Source organism: Rhinolophus hipposideros, assembly GCF_964194185.1.
Source record: "Rhinolophus hipposideros genome assembly, chromosome: 21".
NCBI classification, from domain to species: domain Eukaryota; kingdom Metazoa; phylum Chordata; class Mammalia; order Chiroptera; family Rhinolophidae; genus Rhinolophus; species Rhinolophus hipposideros.
The window spans coordinates 22,086,571-22,102,703 of record NC_138067.1 but is presented as its reverse complement, the minus strand read 5'-3'; the positions used below and the strand labels follow the sequence as shown (position 1 = coordinate 22,102,703).

Sequence of the window (16,133 nt, the reverse complement as noted above, 5' to 3'; positions counted from 1 at the left end):
TTAGTACTGATGAGTGCTCTTCAAACTGAAGGGATTCCTCTCCCACACTGGATTTGAGAAGCTCCAAGATTAGCAAGCACCTTGGGGATTTAACCCACAGCTTGGATCATGTCCTGGTGTTGGAATGAGAGAGGGGAGGACACATCAGTGTCCACGGTGCTGTGCACTTTGGACGAACTGTTGTGTTGTGGGTAGATTAGGATTGAAGGTGCCTTGTTTGAACCTCTTTCCCCCTTAACCCTTTCATGATTCCTGGAATTTGTGCACTGAAATCGGTGTTTAAATTAGTTTGACGTTTTCCATCTCGGGAAAGTCCCATTCACAGTCTCAGCATGTGGTTCCTAGTTGTTTGTTTTCTTAAAGCATCTACCAGGCCTTTTCAGTGTTTCTTGCGGGTTGAGGGTCGGGTGCAGATGCCTTGGTTCTGGACCAGCAGAGGGCGGATGCACAACTCTTTCATTACCTCGGACAGGGGTTCAGATCTATGACCGGACCAGTGTTGTTCATGTGATGGTCAAAAAAGGGCAAGTCACTGGCGTGGAGACCGATAAAGGACAGATCGAATGCCAGTATTTTGTCAACTGTGCTGGTCAGGTAGGTTAGCAACAATAGTGGGTCACTGGGTTTCTCATCTAACTTTTAACTCGGGGGTTTTTTGGTGTAGAGACTTAAATATTATATAGTGACAGGCAAACAGACGACAAGGACCACTCTGTCCCTTGTGTGGACTGGCAGGCCCCGAGTTCTTGTATTCCCAGTCAGACACTGGACTCTTCCTCAAATAGAGCCGCGGTGACCCTTTCCTTCGTCCACCCTGGGGACGTGGTGCTCTCCTGTCAGGCGGGCATTGACACAAATCCCTGCATTGGTTCTCTCGGTGGTGTTTCATTGCATTCTACAGCCTAGCAAAGGATTAGGGTATTTCATTGTCTCAGGTACGTGGATTCACTTTCCAGAACACTGAGCTGCTTCTACTCTTAAGGCGAATTGGTCCTTTCCATCCACTGTACAGTCTTAAGGTGTCCTAAGAATACTTTGTGTCGTGGGAAGTTCATTTATGATTGAGGGGTATTTGGGCTTGGTAATTGAGCCAGGCATTTTGTTAAGAGGCCTCATTGGCTCCACATGAGCTCCTTTTACTGGCTGGTGAATCTGTCTTCCTCTGACCTGAAAGGAAGTTTAATGGTTTAAAAAGTACAGTGCTGCTGCCCATCCAAATAATTAAACTAAAACAGGCTGAAACTTGGCTTCCCATACCCAGCACTGTAGCAAAGAGCAATACAAGCCACTTGAAATTAAACCGTTTCAAGCGGCTGAACTTGCTCATTTGTCTCTCTGTTCCTCTTCCACCCACAAATCCATCTGTCCATCTGTAGTGGGCATACGAGCTGGGTCTGTCCAACGAGGAGCCGATTAGTATCCCGTTACATGCCTGCGAACACTTCTACCTTCTGACTCGCCCCTTGGAGACCCCTCTGCAGAGCAACACACCAAGTGAGGAACTGCACTTTGTTTGTAATCTTGTTTCCTTGCCACTGTTCTGTCCTTTGAAAAGGAAGGCTTTCTGCTAAGGACAGACTGTTCCCGGGAGTCTTTTCTAGGGCATGTTACAGGGAGGTGGACCCAATTCTAACTGTTCTAACCCAGTTCATCCTTTCTTGTGAAAGGATGGCCACAACGGCTGTTTCACTGAAGCAATTATTTGTGTTTGTGTTGCTTTGCAAGCTATTTTAGTCCCAAGCAGAGGTCTAAATTGAGAATATTTAGCATGTAACCTGGAATCTTTGACTCGAACGCTATACATTATAGAAATGTCATAAATAAGCTTTAAACTCAGGGTATTCAGTGACCCCGAGTGCGGTAGGAGAGGATTTGGTAGCACTTTGCAGGAGGTCGTAATCCCTGGAATGGGCTCGGCAATCCCGCCTTTTCTTAGGCTCTCTGTGGCTCAGTGGCAGTTAACGTAGTTTGGTTGTGAGGCCTAGTCAAAGCTTCTAGGTAACTGATGGGTTAGGGACGATCCAAGAAACAGTCTGCCCTGTAAGGCTGTGAGGAGGAGCCTGTCCTGTGACCTGGAAAGGTGTGCTCATGGGATGCTGTTTCGTTAATAAAGCCAGCAGTGGGTGTTTCCCTTTGCTTTTTTCTGTCCACTTAGAAAGCTGGCGTACCTCGAAACCCCGTTTTTCTCTTCTACTCTCCATCCCTTGTCATTTCTCTTCTCAGCTATTGTGGATGCTGATGGAAGAATTTATATTCGGAACTGGCAGGGTGGCATCTTGTCTGGAGGCTTTGAGAAGACCCCAAAACCAATTTTCACGGAGGGCAAGAACCAGCTGGAGATTCAGAACCTGCAGGAAGACTGGGATCACTTTGGTGAGTGAACTAGATAACAACAACGATGCCCTTATTTGTCTAAGCTGTTGTTGCCTTTTCCAAAGCATTTTCAAGAATAGCAGCTTATTGGATCTTTGTAACAGCCGCATGTGGAGGTTCCAGAGGGCCGGCTACAGAGTTTGCCTGGTCTCAGGACATGTTACTGGGTGGCTCATTCTGGGGATTAGGTCTTGGTTAACGGCCTTTTGGCTTAATACTTGTTCACCTAAAATCACTGCTGAAAATTAGGCTGGGAGGAAACCTCTTCCTAGCGTTTCATACAGGACTGTAGAAATGTTTAGAAAGGAGTCTTGTTTTGTTAGTATGGTCTTTCACTCAATTTTGAAATAATTTTAATTTTATTTATTGAATAGTTAATATATACCAGAGGGTAAGGGGGTGGGGGGTGGGAGATGAGGGTAAGGGGGATCAAATATATGGTGATGGAAGGAGAACTGACTCTGGGTGGTGAACGCACAATGGGATTTATAGATGATGTAATACAGAATTGTACACCTGAAATCTATGTAATTTCACTAACAATTGTCACCCCAATAAATTTTTAAAAAAGTTAATATAGTCACACGCTTCCAAATTCAAAAGATATGGGAAGGTCTGTAATGACGAGTTTCGTTTCCACCCTTAATGGACTTTTTAAAAATAAACGTTTTGTTACGGGAAGTTTCACACTTTTCCAAGTGGAGAAAATAGCATAACGAAAGCCCATGTGCCCGGCAGGCAGCTTCAGTCTGGCGTCCTGTTACCACTGCGCCCGGATTCCTCCCAGGTGAAGGATTTCCTTTACCGCAGGCTGAGCGCCTGTCTTCTGCAGCTGTTCCAGCCTAGGAGACCTGCCCTCCCACTGCATCGCTCTGGGGTGTCATGTAAGGGCTTTTGCCCGAGTGCTGACCCCTTCCCGATTCGGATCTGCAGCCACGTGTGTTTGCTCTTCCCTAGCTCCTTTCCTTCCTAAGGAGTGTCTTCTTTCTCATCTTCATGCCAAGCGCTCCATAGGCATGCCCATAATTCCACCAGCGTTTCCGCTTTCTCTTAAATAGCCCAGCTGGCTCTTCTTAGGAAACCTCCTCCAAGAGATTTTATGAAAAGAGAGGGAATGGAAAAGTGTAAGGAGTTGAAAGTGTTTTAATTCCCTGAAGCTGAGAACTCCGTCTGGGTTCGTTTCTATTGCTCAGAGCCCCTGTTGAGTTCCCTCCTGCGCAGGATGCCAGAATTGGAGACTCTGGAGATCATGAAGTTGGTGAATTGCCCCGAGACCTTCACACCAGACATGAGGTGCATCATGGGCGAGTCTCCTCTGGTTCAGGGCTACTTCGTCCTGGCAGGAATGAACTCTGCTGGCCTTTCGTTTGGTGGAGGAGCTGGAAAGTAAGTCTTTCTCACTCAGACTCAGCTTGCTGGGCTTCTTCCTTTCTAGAGTTACTTATTGATATGGTATGTAGTACCCTTAGTCGGTAAAGAAGTTACAAGGACATGTAATTTGAGAGCGTCCCCTTCAAAGTAATCACCGCGGGAGGCTCTCCCTATATTCCTGAAAGTCATTGTGCAAAATGGTTTTGGAACTCCTCTTTTAGTTAGGCATTGATCCTGTAGGATGAATGGATGTTCTGTGTACTTTCAGTTGTAACAAAAATGGGTCCTTTTTGTTTATTTGAATTTGGAAACTTCCAAGTGTGGTGAGTGAGATAGATGATCATGCTGAGTATTACCAGTTTTTATTGAAAAATTAGGTTGTAATAAAAAATAAGCCAGTCATGAAAAGACAAATATTGTGTGATTCCATTTATTTGCGATACTTAAAAGAGTAGTCCAGTTCTTGCAGACAGACAGTAGAAGGGTGGTTGTCCAGGGCTGGGAAGGAAATGGAGAGTGACTGCTTAATGGACAAAGAGTTACAGTTTGGGAAGTTCAAAAAAAGAGTTCTGGAGATGGATAGTGGTTGTGGTCACACAGCAATGTGAGTTACTTAATGACACTGAACTTTCCACTTAAAAAGGCTTAAGATGGATTAAGATGGATAATTTATGTTATGTGTATTTCCACAATTAAGAAAACTTTACTTGGTTAGAGTGTGGTGCTCTTAATAACAAGGTTGCCGGTTCGATCCCCACATGGGCCACTGTGAGCTGCGCCCTCCACAACTAGATTGAAGACAACTACTTGATTTGGAGCTGATGGGTCCTAGAAAAACACACCTAAATAAATAAAAGTTAAAAAAAAATTGTTTTTAATTAAGGAGGGCATTTTTCTTGAGTGACTTGTAGAATGGCTCTGAAAACGGTTATGGAAGTGGAGTTACCAGAAACATTTGGAGCAGAAATGTGATCGGATAACTGTATAACCTCCTGAGGTGACTGTTCTACAGGAAAAACAAAAACAAAAACAAAACCCATTGGACGTATAAATTAGAGTACAATTTGTATATATATTTTAGTTTTATTTCTTCAGATATGTGCCCGTGTCTTAAACAGTTTCTAGGAATTCTTGTTATTAGAGCTAAAATCCTCTTAGTGGTCTTGTGAGAGCAGTAGATGAGTGCATGTCTGTTTCTGCCAGAAAAGTTAAGGAAATTGGTCAGAATTGCTCAACCACTCCCTGACAAGATAGGATCTTTGATTCTGTTGGTTCTTGATTTGTGGTGCAACGCTGAGAGTATCACATCCGAGGCCCAACATCTTCCTTCTATCTAAACAGGTACCTCGCTGAATGGATGGTGTATGGCTATCCCTCAGAAAACGTCTGGGAATTGGATTTGAAACGTTTTGGAGCCCTTCAGAGCAGCCGTACCTTTCTGCGCCACCGGGTCATGGAAGTCATGCGTAAGTGAAGCTTTATCCCAGTTGTACCTATTTGCAGTGTCTTACTAGCATTCCGATGGGCAGGTTTTCCCTCAGTTCTTTAGTAACTGCTTCAACTTGGGCTTCTGATGTTTGACTCTTTCAGGCCTGTGTTGGGAGCATTGCCCATGTGATATTTATGGAATGTTTTCCTTCGTATATCGTACTGTTTACTTCACAGGACAGGAAAGTAGAACAGGACTTACAGGTGGTAATTCCTGTCAGACTCCATCCAGCAGCTTATGTTCCCAGCATTGCCTGCTTTCCACTGTGCCTGGAAAACCCTATGTCAGAATGAATGTTCTCGTTTCCCACTTGGTCTTTGAGATCATGATTTGCTTTCCAAGGCAGAGAATTTGCCAAGTTTTTCTCAAAGCTTCAAGCTTCTCCAAGTGATTTTTGTCATTAACCCACTATATACATTGGCAAGCTAGGAAACCACTTCTCATGTAAATACAAACGTACATTCCTACTCTTTGTTCTTGTTCTTGCTTCCCTCCAACTTCCAAGGATTGGCCTCTTCATTTTAACGGAATTTGTTACCCTACCTTGTGTCTGATTTATTTTCTAGTAAACCCTTTGGGACAGCTTTTGTATCAGGAATTGAACCAAATGAGGTTGTAATTGCATTTTTCCTATACTGAGGAAGTACTCTCAAATTTTGCCAAAATATATCTAAATATTTTGGGCATATTTATGCTCAGGAGTAAAGTTTCTACATTGGCTGTGACCACCGTTCTTAAGAATGAACTGCTGGTTTAGTCATTGGCGGTTCCATTCACGATGAGCCTTTGAATGACCTTTAACACCTGTGTGCTCACTTTTGGCTTCTGACAGAGAACTCATATCTGTGGGAGATATAGGACCTGGCAGCAGTATGTGTAACTGCTAAGCTTCTTTATTTTTAGCAAATATTTTGGTTAAAATGTTGAACTACCATTTAGTCTAGATTTCCCCATCCATAGTTACTCTAGAACCTGTACAAATCATAACTGACCTCGAATTTCTCCTTGATGATATGACATGTTTGGTGGCCTTCTCTGATTTTCATAAAATAGAAATTGCAGACATGACAGCAAATGGGAAAGGGGAAGTAGAACCTAAAATACCAAAGACTGACAACTTGTCACAGTATAAGGAAACCAGTGTGGCTTCCTTCTCTTTAGTTTTCCAGCCTCGCTCACTACAATGACCTCTTGTCTAGAATGGTGTCAGGTCAGGTCTTCTCTTTGGAAGGGACTAGAGATCATCACACTCTTTCTGGCTACTTTTACTCATTGCTGTTGCAGATTGCACATGGCTACTTTTACTCATTGCTGTTGCAGATTGCACATTAGGAGAATTGAATTCTGACTCTAGCTTTGTTACGTGAATAATGTCACTGGGATAGTACTATGCAACTTGTCAGATTTCAGAGCCAATTAAATCAAGGTATGCTGTGTGCCCTTTCACTTCAGAAATGGGCTAAATATTAGAGAGGAAATGTCTATACAGGTCCGAGATCCCAACAACACAGGCACTTTAAAGAATCAAGTGCCATTTTTTCACTTTGTAACTAACTTCTTGTGATCGCCTTAAATATAACTTCATCTCTGCTATGGAGCTTAGCAAAGTTTAGAACTCTGCACTTTCTCCTATTTCTACCTACTAATTTGGAACAATAATTGTGAACAGAGACCTAGAGCCGTTATGTGACTCATAGCTATATAACTATGGAAGGATGAAAGCAGCTCTTGCAATATTATTCTTTCTTTTGGAGCATGCCTGTTATACTGGGTACCGTTTGGCAAATTAGGCTACCTAAGCCTGGAAAGGATGTTCTTTTGAATAGGAGCAGCTCCAGAGTCTAGTGGGTATTGGGTACTCAGCTCTGTGGCTTGGGCTTTCATAGACTGTTATTATCTGTTCTAGCTCTGCTGTATGATCTGAAGGTTCCCCGGTGGGACTTCCAGACAGGGAGGCAGTTACGCACATCTCCTCTCTATGACCGGCTGGATGCACAGGGAGCCAGGTGGATGGAGAAACATGGATTTGAGAGGCCAAAGTACTTTGTGCCACCAGACAAGGGTAAAAAGGCACATTCTCATTTTTTTTTTTTTTTTTTTTTTGCCCTGAGAATAAAACTTATTTTTCAATGTATGTAGCTAGAATGTGTTCCTGGAAGAATGAATACTAAAAGTCTCTTATACTGCATTGAACTATACAGGGAGACTCCTCTGTAGAAATCCTCTTTTCCTCTCTTGTGTTTTCTGTTCCGCAGATCTCCTGGCGTTGGAGCAGAGCAAGACTTTCTACAAGCCAGACTGGTTTGATATTGTGGAGTCGGAAGTGAAGTGCTGTAAGGAAGCTGTGTGTGTCATTGACATGTCTTCTTTCACGAAGTTTGAAATAACTGTAAGTATTTGGGAACCAGTAAAACAGACTAAGAAACTTTGCGTATTTGTTGAATGCCTTTTTTCATGTCTCTTCAAAACTGATTAAGAAATCTGGTATATTTTAATGTCATCTTTATTACAACATTTCTCTGAATTTTTAGCTCTGTTTCTGGTTTTTAATCTGCTTGCAGAGGCCCACTTATCATTAGAATCAATAGCTAGCTTTTTCTGGAGCTTCTTGCAGTGGCATAAATCTGCAAAAATTGTTGCACGAGTGCTAGCTGATTGAATTTTCTCAGCAAGTCGTACTGCTCATCAGGCCGTGTTACCTAGCCAAATGCTCTTGTGTTCCTTAACCCTACAGTCCACCGGAGACCAGGCATTAGAGATTCTACAGTACCTCTTCTCCAATGACCTGGACGTGCCCGTGGGCCACATTGTGCATACTGGCATGCTCAACGAGGGTGGAGGGTATGAAAATGACTGCAGCATAGCACGCCTGAACAAGCGCAGGTGAGGTCAGCACCGTCCCACTCTGCTTCCTCCAGCACACTGCTTCCTTAAGAGTACTGTGGCAGCACAGCACCCAGCTCACTTTTCCAGAAAACCATAATTATACCAAGGACAAAACCATTTCGTTCACTTATGGCCAGCTCATTAGCAGCCCAGTGCAAGAAGAAATCACCAGAAAAAAAGACTAAAACCCACCAGACGGTGTAAAATTCGATGTGGAAAAATTACTCTACTGGGAGAAGACACCTTCTCTTACGTTCGTAGGTCTGTGTAATTTCTTGGCAGTACCAGGAAGTCAGAATCTTCTGTTTGTCCTTATGTGGTGTATCCTAGAATTATGTGCTACTGGCCCTCCCTGAACGCTAAGAGCTCATTTGCCAATATTCTACTCATTGCTTTGAAACTAGCTGAGAATTGCTTCTGGATCCTTTTTCTACTGCCTGGTTTTGATTACTTTTGCGTCTTACTTCCAGTTTCTTCATGATTTCTCCAACCGACCAGCAGGTCCACTGTTGGGCCTGGCTTAAGAAACACATGCCGAAAGACTCTAACCTGCTTCTGGAGGATGTCACCTGGAAATACACTGGTAAGGTGACCTCTGGGGTCAGCTGAACCAGAAAGGCCAGCCAGTGCAGATGTCTTCTCCATTTGTTATATTTGATATTCAAAAATGAGTATCAGAATTAGAAGCGTGGGAGAGGCTCTCTGGTCATAGAAAATTGATCTCGAATATGTCCTTGTGTTTTCAGTGAAGCATGGAACAAGTTAGTGCTTCAGTTTGTTTTGTTCACTGCTATGTCCCCTACAGCCAGCAGGTAGGAGCACAGATACTTGTTGAATGAATGAGTAAATCATTTAAAAAAATATTTTTATATTTATTACCCAAGTATTTATTTTCTTCAAGATTCACCCGCCCCCCTTTTTTTAAATGAGTAATTTTTTTTTTTTTTTGGTTGAGAGCCCACTGGCCCATGTGGGAATCAAACCGGCAGCCTTCGGAGTTAGGAGCATGGAGCTCCAACCACCTGGCCACCCGGCCAGCCCCTTGAGTAATTTTTAAGGATAGTTAAATTTCCTGATTATCTCAGCAGTTCTGTCAGGGGAGTAGCGCTCTTCTTTTGCCTCCATTCCAGGTCTTACCCCTCTCCAGCACTTAACTGATTCCTGCCCCTCGCCCCACCAGGCCCTCGTTCTCAATTCATCATAGCAGCAAATACGATGAACTTCTTGCTACCAGATTGGCAAAGTACAGAATCTTGTTGAATCAAAGTTGTTGTCCAGCCCATAGGAGGGTAGTTGATGTGTCATTAGCACATACTGCTGTCACAAACATGACAGAATCCAGGGTGGCTGGGCAGCTCTCCCTCAGGGCTTTCCTCCTGGTCCTGATTTGGGCTTTTCCCATCAGGTAGCTACACTGGGGAAAAGGGAATAGGAATTGTGCAGGGGGATTATGACTGGCTCTGGAAGTGGGCTCTGTCCATGAGCCAGGACTTGGTCTCTTGATCCTGTGTAACTACGAAGGAGGCCGATGAATGTTGCCTTCCTGTGTGCCCAAGGAAAGGAAACATAGTCTCCAGGCTCTCTGATGACAGCAGTCAGTAGCTGCACTGAGCAGGCCTGTCGAGAGAGGAGTGTTTTCCAGAATTGGGGTGTTCTGTCCATCCCTAAGCAAAGGGATGCTTCAGTGGTCTTGCCACCCAGGCCTGGCCATAGGTGAGCAAGTCCACAACAGACCTTTCCCACTGGTTCAGCTGTTCACCTGAAGTGGCCAGACATCTCTTGTTCTTTTCCATTTAGCCCTCAATCTGATTGGTCCTCGAGCTGTGGATGTGCTGTCCGAGTTGTCCTATGCCCCTATGACTTCAGACCACTTCCCAAGTCTCTTTTGCAAGGTGGGTGAGAGTAAAGTTCTAGTTTTTAGGTGGGCAGGGAATGTTTCTTTTATGGAGATGGCAATTACATGTTCTTATGATGGCGTTAACACACACAGCATGTTCCGATTTTTATTAAGCAGACAAATGACAAAATAAATTCATTTCTTTATTTTTCACCCTTCAAGGTCTCCTTATTTAATAAGCATTAGGATATCTTTGAAGTGGATTTAACTTCTTTGAATATCAGTTCTATATATTTATTTTGTATAGCAGATTAAAATTGTAAGTTATAGGATTATGACACTGATGCCCCAAAATGTCAGTCAGAGTCCCTTCTGTCCAGGCAGCATTTCCTCTTTTTCCATACACAGAGGAACCACTGTGGATGTGGTATCTTCAGGTTAAGAAATGGTTTAGATAAATCTCTAAACAACCTACATAATTTTCTTTCTTATGTTGGCAACGCTAGCTGAGTAAAACAAACTGTAACTGAACAAAAGAGATGGTAACTGAATACTCTCTAGCAAGAGGTCGGTTAGAGATCCTAATAGACATTTGGTCAACCTGTGACAAGCAGCTTGGGGACCGTTACTGATATTCAAACCAAAGCTGGGATCTACCAACTGATTGTAGTTTTCCTTTTTCTCCACAGCAGAGTGAGGGCCACAGAAAAGTCACTGGGCCATTAGCAGGCTCCTTCACAGCACTTTCCGTGCTTCCCGAAGGAGTGATCCATATATGTGTCTAGAGAGGACCACGTGGTGTTGGGCTTCCTGTGGAACCTGTGCTTTAGTGCCTCCTGGGACCTAGCCCTTTATAGGCACAGCGATTGAATCAGAGCCCATTAGTTAACTGAGCTGCTCTGAACGTGTTTTGAACTTTAGAAGCCTGGTCTCTGACCCCAGAGTAGCAGGTGAACCGCGTTCTGTGGGGCTCAGGCATCTTTTGTGGGCAGGAGCCCAGGACTTCCCTGCCGAGTCCTCCAGAGAAGTCAGTTGTCTGGTCTTCATTGCTCCCGACGCCCTTGACTAAAACAAATCTTCAGCAGGACTTTGCAAAAAGAAATATTTCACGCTTGTCAAAGACCGCCTCTACTTCCCACCAGTAGCTTGGCTAGCAGGCCTGAAATGGATATTCATGAGAGGAGATATTGTGAAGGCTGTGCTGCGTCCCTAAGCACCTCAAAACCTGGAAACAGACCATTTTGAGGATGAAATTGTTTCATTCACGTGTCTTTCCTTTAGGGTCAAAGGGTGCAGAGCTAATGAGAGGGGTTTTCCTCGGGCATCCATTCCTTTAACAAACACTGAGTGCCCACTTCCCTTGAGGAGTTGCTGACTGTCTCCCTTTGTTTCCACAGGAGATGAGTGTGGGCTATGCCAACGGGATCCGGGTGATGAGCATGACTCACACAGGAGAGCCGGGCTTCATGCTGTACATCCCCATAGAGGTGAGCAGCACAGACGTGTGTGAGGGGTGCGGGCTGTCCCATACCTGCTCAGCACATCTGATTGGGCCTTCAACAGATTTTCACATTTTAAACTAAGTTATTGACTTTTTTTGGATAGGTAACACATTCACATGATTTAAACATAAATCCCAAAGTATTCAGTGCCACCCAACCAGTTCCTACCAACCACCATCCATGTTAGTTTTTCATGTCATGCCAGACATTTTTGTGCATATGGAAGCAGTTCAGACGTATTCTTAACTCCATTTTTAGAAACACGAAGAGAAGCATATTGCTATTCATCTTGATTTTTTTTTTTAACAATTTAGAGGTGTTTCTCTGTGAGTACCTAAAGAGTTTCCTCTTTCTTTTTTCCTTTCCTTTTTAATAGTGGTGTACTATCCCCTCATACAGTTGATTCACAATTTATTGAACCAGTCTGGTACTAATAGACATTTATGATGTTCCTAGTCCTTTGCAACGATAAAAACTGCAGTGTGCAAGTGTCTTTTTCCTTACTGCACGTAGCAACACAGGGAGTTGTCAGACTTTAGTCTGAGAGGTTCAAAATAGTTTGTCAGTGCAGTTTTAATTTCCCTTGTGTTTGAGACTGAGCTACTTTCAAAACCCATCGCCCTCCAAGTGAAATCCCATGTACAGGGTCTGCAGTTCTGCCTACCCGATCTCCACTCTTTCTCTTCTGATCACATCCGAATGTCTTCTCTGCCTCTCGCACCCCTTGCTAGTCTTTGAACATGCTAGACTGCTTCTGCCTTGGGCTTTACACTTGCTCTTCCGCTCCCCTTGACGTGTCCTCCCAGATGGATGCTCCCAAGTTCACAGCCATGGGTGCTTCAGGTCTTGTTCACACGTCCCTTTCTTGTTGAGCCCCACCCCCAGTTCTGCCTATCCTCCTTCCCTGTGTTTTCCTCCATAGTGCCTACCACCTGTCTAATAAAACAGTTTCTTTATTTTGTTCAACAGATTACCCGTTTAAATGTATAAGTTCCCTGAGGGCGGGGATATTAGTCTGTTTTAACTTTTATGTCCCCAGCACCTAGAGAAGAACTTGGCACACAGTAAATACTTAATACATGTTGCATGAATGAATGTTCTGGTCATATCCTTTGTCCGTTTTTGCATTGAGTAATTGGGTCTTTTTGCCAATTTGTAGACATTCTCTGAACAGTCTCTGAACAGTCCTTGCTATTGAGTTGTAAATTTTTTTCCAGTTTGCCATTTGTCTTTTGATTTGTTGTTTTTTTTTGCCATGTAGAAGGATTTTTAAATTTTACTTTTTATTATGGAAAATGTTTCTTATGTTGCAGAAATTTTTAAAAAATTTTATGTAGTTGAATTGATCACTTTTGTGGCTTCTAGAGTTTGTTACATAGAAGGGGGCTTCCCCACTCCAGGGGTATAAAATTTTTCCAGTTTTCTTCTGATGCTTTTATAGTTTGTGTTGTTGCTGTTTGTAGGTTTATGGGGTTGTTTGTTTGTTTAGTATTTAAATGCTCCATCCTTTCACAGTTCCTCTTGGTGTACTTTGAGATATGGATCAAATTATTTTTTCCACATGGATAATCAATTGGTTTGAGATTCTACCTTTATCAGATACTAAATTCCTATATGTATTTGGATTTATTTCTTGACTGTTTTACTCTGTTCTGTTGGCCTATCTATTCATAGTCTAGGATCACAATTATTACATATTATATATTTTAACATTTGGAAGTGTTAGCTTCCTCATAGCTTGGAAAACTAGGAAAGAAAAACAATTCCTGTTTCCTTATTTTCCCTTGTAAACTCTATAATCATGTAGTTAAAACAACACCCTATTTTGGGGATTGTGTTATATTTATAAATTAGGGAAAATTGACATTCTTTTAATGTGTCTAATCTCACAAAGTATGCATTTTTTATTCAAGTTTTTGTTGTGACCTTCAGAGGTCTGTTGAAGTTTTCTTCATATAGATGTTCTACATTTCTTAAGTTTATTTGAATATTTTGTTGTTGCTGTTATGAATGGGAAGGGTGTCTTTGTTCCATTATCTTCAGGTGACTGTGATTTATGAAAGCTTTTTACTGTATATTAATTCTTTAACCTAATTCCTTACTAAATTATTTTATTGTATTTTTAGTTGATTCTCTGGAGTTTCCAGGGTTCAACCTTACCATATACAAATAGTAAATTTTTCTTAACATTGTTATTCCTAGTTTCTCTGCCTAGTTGCGACAGGTAGCAGCGATCGTAGGCATTGGTCACGTTACTTATGGTCTTAGGTTTTTAATTATTGAATAAAGCACATATTTATCAGCCCATGAAACTCTATCTGCCTTTCCACATGGAAGTATTGTAACAGTATTAAGATGGAGCATTCGCGATTTAAGAGTTGATACAACTGTAGCTGATGTGTTTTGCCTGTACAGACAAATTCTGGAGGGCCATACGGTCATGCAGGTGTTATCACCTGGGTGACCATGTCATTGATTGGCCAAACTCCATCCTGAAGGGAGGTTTTGTGGCTCCAGCAGCTTCATTACTCGGAAGCCCTGGTTTCTGCCTTCTTATTTTCCATGAGTCCAAGAGGTAATCTGTGCCATGCCTGGGTTCTTTTCAAGCTGCCTTTTGTCCTCAAGAGATGTCTCTGAGATGTCTTCCAAAACATAGTGGCAGACAGCAGATTTTTGTTTTGTTCACATTAAATCCCCAGCATTTAGTGAGAAAATTAGTAAATGTTAGGGACCCACTTTTCCCTTTGCTCTTCTCTTCTGGCCTAAGACTAGTCACCTGCTTTAAGTTTTTCCTCCTTTGCCTACCTCAAGTACAGAGTATTCAGCTTGAGACAGAAAAGTACCAAACCTACCAGAGATACTGGCTCTTACCAGTCTCCTTTCCCAGCCAGTCTCCATTGGTCTACTGTCCCCATCTTTGCTAATCCAGATGTTTCACACACACAACACAGGCAGTGTTATATTCAATAGCTTTGATTCTCCTTTTCCACATTTAAAGTTTTCTTGACCACAGTGGTCTGTTCAGTAGATGCCTGATCAGCTGTAGTAGTGTAATTTATAGAGCAACATACATTACCAGGATAAAGAATTATAATACCAACGAAGCTCAAATAACACCAGCACTTTTTCTGCTTGTTTTTTCGTTTTATTGAGATATAATTGACATACATCACTGCATAAGTTTAAAGTATACAAAATAATGGATTGACTTACATTGTGAAATGATTACTGCCATTAGTTTGTTAGCGTCTACCTCATATAGATACAAAAACAAAAAGCAAATTTTTTTTTTGCCTTGTGATGAGAACTCAGGATTTATTTACTCTCTTAACTTTCGTATGTATCATACAGTAGTGTTAGCTATAGTTATGTTGTACATTACATTGTTAGTACTTACTTATATAACTGGAAGTTTGTATCTTTTGACCACTTTCCTCCAATCTTCCCCACCTCCTACTCTGGTAATCACAAATCTTTTTTACAAGTTTGTTGTTTTTCTTTTTTGATTCCACTTATAAGAGAGATAATACAGTATTTTGTCTTTCTCTGACTTATTTCTGTTTTTTGTTATTCAGTTTTTAAAGCAAACAGTGTAGTTTGTTGCCAGGCTTTAGACTTAACATAGGCTTTAGTCCCTATGTTTAGATAGGGACTGCATCTTTTGCTTTCAATTTGGAAAACTTTCTGTTCATTTATTTGATGCATGTTTTTGGAACCAAGAAAAGAACAATGTGAGAGGCCAGATGTCGTGGGACGTCAGTAGGACAGCGCTGCTTTCTGGCTCTTCTGTGACTCGTTCTGGGTCTTGTAAGATGTGTTATAATCTGTGTGAAAAATCAGATGTTCTACACACACATCTGGAATGACGTGTAACATGTTTCATAGCACGGGCCAGCGCATAAGGGCAGGACACGGTTGGGGCTTTGGGGCAAGAGAACAAAGCCAGAGTGAGAACAAAGCTGGTAGAGGATGAGTGGGCTATTTAAGAAGCAGTTCTGAGATTGGTCATTTACTGGGTGGTAAGAGTGCTTTTCTGAGTGATTATTCAGTCATTGCCATATCAGGACTTAGGTCACTCTCCTGAACATTTGGAGATGGATGCTGCTCTCATGGTGCCGAAGTCTGGATTAGGGTGACACCCGTTCATTCCTCCTGGGCTGCAGCACTTTGGTTTGTTGAGGCTGAGACATCCTGAGAATTTCATGCAAACCCATCCAGGTTAATAGTGGCAGCCGTCAGGCACTCCAGACACAGCCCGCGTTGAAATTTGAAGGTCTGCTGCTTACCGAGCTTTTGTCTCTCCTAGTATGCCCTGCATGTATACAATGAAGTGATGAGTGTTGGGCAGAAGTTCGGAATCCGGAATGCTGGCTATTATGCTCTTCGTAGTCTCCGAATTGAGAAGTTTTTTGCTTTTTGGGGTCAGGATTTAAATACCCTCACCACGCCCCTGGAATGTGGACGCGAATCTCGGGTGAAATTAGAGAAGGTATGTGTCCGTCACTCCACTTCCCAAGCAGGAATTCTGCATTAGAACAGGAAAGAGCCGATGTGGTAGCAAAGGTGTAAACATACTGAGAGCGCTAGCGTCCGGTGAACGGTGACGATTAGGATGTCCTCAGAATGAAAAGTATCTATGGGATAAAACATCTTAACATGACACAACACCCATTTG

General features: G+C 42.5%; 1 protein-coding gene across 5 annotated transcripts in view; it reads left to right on the top strand.

Annotated features, from left to right (window-relative positions):
- LOC308490128 (pyruvate dehydrogenase phosphatase regulatory subunit, mitochondrial) overlaps positions 1 to 16,133 on the top strand; it is a 34,231-nt gene that overhangs the window by 12,419 nt on the left and 5,679 nt on the right. For 3 of the 5 annotated variants that reach the window (XM_081031941.1, XM_081031942.1, XM_081031943.1), the window contains exons 6-17: positions 473 to 594; positions 1,377 to 1,494; positions 2,224 to 2,373; positions 3,567 to 3,759; positions 5,086 to 5,210; positions 7,140 to 7,295; positions 7,489 to 7,622; positions 7,968 to 8,116; positions 8,590 to 8,702; positions 9,917 to 10,011; positions 11,354 to 11,443; positions 15,765 to 15,947. In XM_081031941.1, coding sequence (XP_080888067.1) covers positions 473 to 594; positions 1,377 to 1,494; positions 2,224 to 2,373; positions 3,567 to 3,759; positions 5,086 to 5,210; positions 7,140 to 7,295; positions 7,489 to 7,622; positions 7,968 to 8,116; positions 8,590 to 8,702; positions 9,917 to 10,011; positions 11,354 to 11,443; positions 15,765 to 15,947 — 1,628 coding nt within the window. The remainder of the gene's footprint in view (positions 1 to 472; positions 595 to 1,376; positions 1,495 to 2,223; positions 2,374 to 3,566; positions 3,760 to 5,085; positions 5,211 to 7,139; positions 7,296 to 7,488; positions 7,623 to 7,967; positions 8,117 to 8,589; positions 8,703 to 9,916; positions 10,012 to 11,353; positions 11,444 to 15,764; positions 15,948 to 16,133) is intronic. The other 2 variants (XM_081031945.1, XM_081031944.1) reach the window with 2 other exon arrangements.